At 43.4% G+C, this 5,323-nt stretch overlaps 1 protein-coding gene across 8 annotated transcripts; it reads right to left on the bottom strand.

Annotated features, from left to right (window-relative positions):
- Nucleotides 1–772: 772 nt before the first annotated feature.
- Nucleotides 773–4,792, bottom strand: LOC147450497 (eukaryotic initiation factor 4A-7-like). 8 transcript variants are annotated; one of them, XM_086519717.1, is made up of 8 exons: nt 4,626–4,790; nt 4,272–4,378; nt 3,770–4,206; nt 3,039–3,703; nt 2,553–2,642; nt 2,220–2,326; nt 1,720–2,156; nt 773–1,633 (listed from the first exon to the last, which is right to left on the bottom strand). In XM_086519717.1, the coding sequence occupies exons 1-8, from the start codon at nt 4,664–4,666 to the stop codon at nt 1,004–1,006; spliced, it is 2,514 nt and encodes an 837-aa protein (XP_086375843.1). In that variant the 5' UTR covers nt 4,667–4,790; the 3' UTR covers nt 773–1,003. The 8 variants fall into 8 exon arrangements, with proteins under 8 accessions (XP_086375843.1, XP_086375838.1, XP_086375837.1 ...); XM_086519712.1 differs by having other exon boundaries at nt 3,039–4,206; nt 4,275–4,378; nt 4,626–4,792; XM_086519711.1 differs by having other exon boundaries at nt 3,039–4,206; nt 4,626–4,791.
- Between the last annotated feature and the right edge of the window lie 531 nt (nt 4,793–5,323).

Raw genomic sequence — 5,323 nt, 5'->3', positions numbered from 1 at the left:
ATGAAGTCTTCTCTCCGATGGTCAAGATGACTACATTGAGATACTTTCTTACATTGGTTGCCATATTAGATTTGGTGTTGCAGCAAATGGATGTTAAGACAACGTTCTTGCATGGTGATTTAGATGTGGAAATTTACATGCAGCAGCCAAAAGGGTTTGTTGAGAAAGACAAGGAAGATTGGGTATGCCAGTTGTTAAAGAGTCTTTATGGCCTAAAACAATCACCGAGGACATGGTAACATAAATTCCACAAGTTTATGCTTTCTCAAGGCTACAAATGTAGTGAGTTCGATCACTGTCTATATACAAAGAAGGATAAGGATGGTAGTTGGCTGATCCTTATTTTGTATGTGGATGACATGTTGATTGCTGGCAAGCACTTGGAAGAAATTTCAGCTTTGAAGTCAAAGATGGCAAAATCGTTTGACATGAAAGACATGGGTGAGGTAAGTCATATACTTGGTATGCGCATTGAGAGAGACAGATCAAAGAAGTTGATTTGGTTATCTCAAACAGAGTATATTGACAAGGTTTTGCAAGGTTTCAATATGGAGAAGGGAAAGGCACTGAGTGTTCCATTGCCACCATATGTGAAACTTAGCAAACAAGATTGTCCTGTGTCTGAGGAAGAACAGGCTGAAATGGATAAGATTCCATATGCGTCTGCAGTAGGTAGTTTGATGTATGCAATGATTGCTACTCGCCCAGACATTGCATTTGCAGTGGGAGTAGTAAGTCGATACATGTCAAACCAAGGCAAGAAACATTGGGAGGCAGTGAAAGGAATATTGAGATACCTGAAAGCTACAAAGAATATGCGTATATGCTATGGGAGTCAGGAGCTAAGTGTAAAGGGTTTTACAGACTCAGATTATGCAGGTGACTTCGAGCACCTTAACACCTTGAGATAAGTGATTCACAGCTCTCTCCTTGCTTTCCATCACCAAAAACAGGTCATGAGCACTATGCCCTGTTCCAAAACGGCACAGTGCACAAAATAATTCTAGCAATCTAGAGCATACTTCAAATCCACATTGGAGGACAGCTCTTTGAACTCCACATTGCACAACCTCTGGATGTTTGACATGCCCCGTTCATCCTTTCTAGCAACGAAGCTGATCGTGACACCCTTCCGCCCGAAAATTCTGCGAAGATACCACTCTGGCCGGAATGGGACATCATAATTGACAATCAGACAGCCCTCTTGTGTTTCCAAACTGCTTGCACACATATCTGTTGTGATAAGAATGCTACTTGACCCACACTTGAATTGACTCATGCCATTGCTTGCAGCATCTTCTTTCATACTACCATGAACTGCACTCACAACATGCTCTCCAGCCAGCATGTTGCTTTGTAATTCATGAACCCTGTGCCGACTATTGACAAATACAACACATTGTTGTATCAAGAGATCCCGAAACAAATCACACAGCTTATTAAGCTTCTTGTGTTTCTTCGTCACCTTCACAATGTAGTGCTTAAGGCCCTCTGGAAGGCACAACTTCTCTGCTAAAAAGAAAGGCTTGTACTTCAGCTCATGGGCCAATTCTGTGAGAATCGCAGGTGTCACAAAGGTTGAGAACATGCAAATTTGGATATTTGAAGGAAGAAGCTTGAAAATATCATATATCTGTTCCACAGTAAGACAACATAATAATTTCAGGAGCTAGAAGAAGATGGTCTAAGATGTGCATGCGGAGAGAAAAGGAAGCGTACCACTTGTGTAGAACCCTTGCCCTCAATCATGTCTCCAGCATCATAGAGGACAACTATCTTGATGTGATTGATCACAAAGCCACCCTTTCGCCTGAGCATGTCAAACACTCTACCAGTAGTCCCTACGACAACATGAACACCACACTCCAAGATGCGTTTATCTTCTCTAATACTTGTCCCTCCAGTACATGTATGTACCTTAACGTGTAGGAACTCCCCTAATCTGCAAATTTTTTCCTTGATGGACGTTACAAGATCCCGGTTCAGAACGAGCACGAGTGCCTGGCAAGAGAAGAGGCTGAAATTCAGTTGCTGTAGTATACCTATGGAAAGCATACCCCGCACTCCGGATCCCGGCTGAGCCTGTAGAATCATATGGCGGCCTTCACAGAAGGGGACGGTAGCTCTTTGTTGGACAGATGACGTCTTGTCAATGCCTGAACACACACTTGTCAATCAAACAGACATGTCAAGGATATATGCAAAGAAAGCATGCATACCAAAAGCATGGATTCCTCTGAGCAGATCCTTGTGAAGATTCATAGACTCAAAGCTTCCGTAAATCTTCTCCTTTGATACATGCTCTTCATCACCCATACATGCTTCCCTAATACCACATTCAAACATCTTGATTCTTAGCTATGTATTATGGGCAAAACGAATCACAACACCGTAATACCAGAGCTAAAACACACAGATAAGAGGGTTATCTGATACAAAAACAGCAAGCAAGATACAACAGGGAGACCATTCTCTCTCTCTCTCTCTCTCTCTCTCTCTCTCTCTCTCTCTCAAAACCATGGCAGTGCCATCGTTGCGTAAAGGAGACATACTGAGTAGGGCTGTTGTGCATAGCCGCTTCAAGTTCGACCATCTTGCAAAATGAGGGTTCTTCTGTAGAAGGAGCTATGCTCTTCACTGAGCTGCAAAATCAACCTTTACTTCAAACAGAATTTCAAACATAGCTGTCTTCAAAAGGCCTTGAAGAAACTCCCCTTTTTTTAATGCACAAATAAGCCAATTGGAAGGGCATACAACTATTTTATCAAATTTCTTAGAACTCTTTTGTGGGGTAGGTGCCCTCCTTTCATCTTGGCTTGTGTCGTGAACATGTCGCAACCCCTCAAACCCTGCATCCTCTATCCTCTTGTGGCATCCTCTATTCAAAGAATAAGGCAAGGTTGTCCTCCAATCTTTCTGGCCAGCCTACTCTAGGCCTTGCCATCAGCTCGCTCCCGTCTTTTTGTTCGCCCTTACCGCTACTTTAAGCTCTGGCCCTTTTCTGCAACATGGATTAAGGTCAAGGAGGGGAGACTCACCCAGAAAGGTCATGAGCAGTACACCTTGTTCCAAGACCGCGCTCCAGAGCAGCCTTCAAATCCCCATAGGAGGACAATTCTTCAAACACCACATTGCAGAGCCTCTCGATGTTCGACATGCTCCATTCATCCTCTCTTGTGACAAAGCTGATTGTGACACCCTTCCTCCCAGAGACTCTCTGAAGATACTTCTCTGGCTCGTGCGGCACATCATAATTGACAATCAGACAGCTCTCTTGTGTTTCCAATCTGCTTGCACACATATGTGTTGTGACAAGAATGCTGCTTGACCCACACTTAAATTGACTCATGCCAATGGTCACAATATCTTTTTTTGTACAACCATGACCTACACTCCCAATAGGGTCTCGAGCCAGCATCTTGCTTTGCAATGCATGAACCTTGTGCAAATTATTCACAAAAATGACACACTGTGTTATAGGAAGATCTTGAAACAAACCAAACACCTTATCAAGCTTCTGGCCTTCCCTCATCACCTTCACAGTGTAGTGCTTCAGGCCCTCTGAAAGGTGCAACTTCTCAGTTACAAAGAAAGGCTTGTCCATAAGCTCATGGGCCGTTTTCGTGAGAATCGCAGGTGTCTCAAAGGTTGAGAACATGCAAACTTGGATATTTGAAGGAAGAAGTTTGAAAATATCGTAATTCTGTTCCACAGTAAAAAAATATTCAGATGGTCTAAAATCCACATGCGGAGGGAAAAGGAACAGTACCTCTTGTGTAGAACGCTTGCCATTAATCATGTCTTCAGCACCATAGAAGACAAGAATCTTGATGTGATTTGTCACAAAGCCACGGCTTCGCTCGAGCAAGTCAAGCACTCGACCAATAGTCCCTATAACAACATGAACACCAGACGCCAAGATGCGTCTATCTTCTCTAACACTTGTCCCTCCCGTGCATGTATGTACCTTAACATGTAGGAACTCCCCTAATCTGCGTATCTTTTCCTTGATTGACAGTACAAGATCCCGGTTCAAAACGAGCACGAGTGCCTGGCAAGAGGAGAGACTGTAATTCAGCTGCTGCAGTATACCTACGGAAATCATATCCCGCACTCCCGATCCTGGCTGAGCCTGTACAACCATATGGCGACCTTTGCAAAAGGGAACAGTAGCTCTCTGTTGGATAGGTGAGGGCTTGTCAAAACCTGAACATATAGACTTGTCAGCAAACAGACTTTGTCAAGGATATATGCAGAGAAAGCATGATTACCACAAGCAGAGATTCCTCTGAGCAGATCCTCGTGAAGATTCATCGACTTGAAGCTTTTGTAAGTCTCCTCCTTCAATAAACGCTCTTCATCAGCCATACATGCTGCCCTGGTACCACATTTAAAACATCTTAGCTATATATCATGTGCAAACAAAATCAGAAAATCCTCTTAGCTAATACACACAGATGAAGGGTTATCCGATGCAGCGATGGAAGCAAGATAGAAGAGGTAGACTATTTCCCGAGGGGCTCCTTCCAATTGGCTGAGTAAGCCATGGCTCTCTCGCTCTCTCACTCTCTCTGTCACACACATACAGAAGCATCCATGGCAGTGCCATTGTAAAGGAGATATACTGCGTAGGGCTGTTGTGCGTAGCAGCTTCAAGTTCGACCATCTTGTAGAACTGGGGCTCTTCTGTGAAAGGAGCTACGGCACGATCAAAGTTCAACCTTTATTTGTTCGGGAAAGGTTAGCAGGAAACGATAGTAGGGGGAGGAAATTCTAAAAATCCCTCGTTACTTCGCCCACGTAGCTCCTCTTCTATAAAAAAAAACCAGCGCTGAAAACCTTTAAAAACAACGTGAGGACTCACAATGGCCTCTTGAAGGTAAGGGGGGAGGAAAGATTTATGCAAGAGGGAAATGACATAACCAATCTACCACACTTGGGTGATAGAAAGGTTATATCATTTTCTTCTTGAATAACAGGTCTTGAGTTCAACTCTCCTCGTCGTCTAGATCTCTAAGGTCTCTTGGGATAGTTTTTTACGACGTTAAAATTCTCTTCTTCTTCTTCTTCTTCTTCTTCTTCTTCTTCTTCTTCTCTCTCTCTCTCCCCCACACACACACTCACATGCACACACACATATACATGGAATCTCTCTCTACTCTCTTCTTTTCGTTGATAAGTGTCCTTTTAATCTCTCTCTCTCTTTCTCTCTCTCTCTCTCTCTCTCTCTCTCTTCACACTCACTCACACACACACGTATACACAAATACACAAGCATATATGCACGTGTTGAAATTGACCTATCTACCATCCCGAAAGTTGA

The sequence above is a fragment of the Adiantum capillus-veneris genome, chromosome 9, assembly GCF_014529385.1.
Source record: "Adiantum capillus-veneris isolate H3 chromosome 9, ASM1452938v2, whole genome shotgun sequence".
Taxonomy (NCBI): Eukaryota; Viridiplantae; Streptophyta; class Polypodiopsida; order Polypodiales; family Pteridaceae; genus Adiantum; species Adiantum capillus-veneris.
The sequence above is the reverse complement of the archived record's forward strand: the minus strand, read 5'-3'. Positions and strand labels throughout refer to the sequence as shown.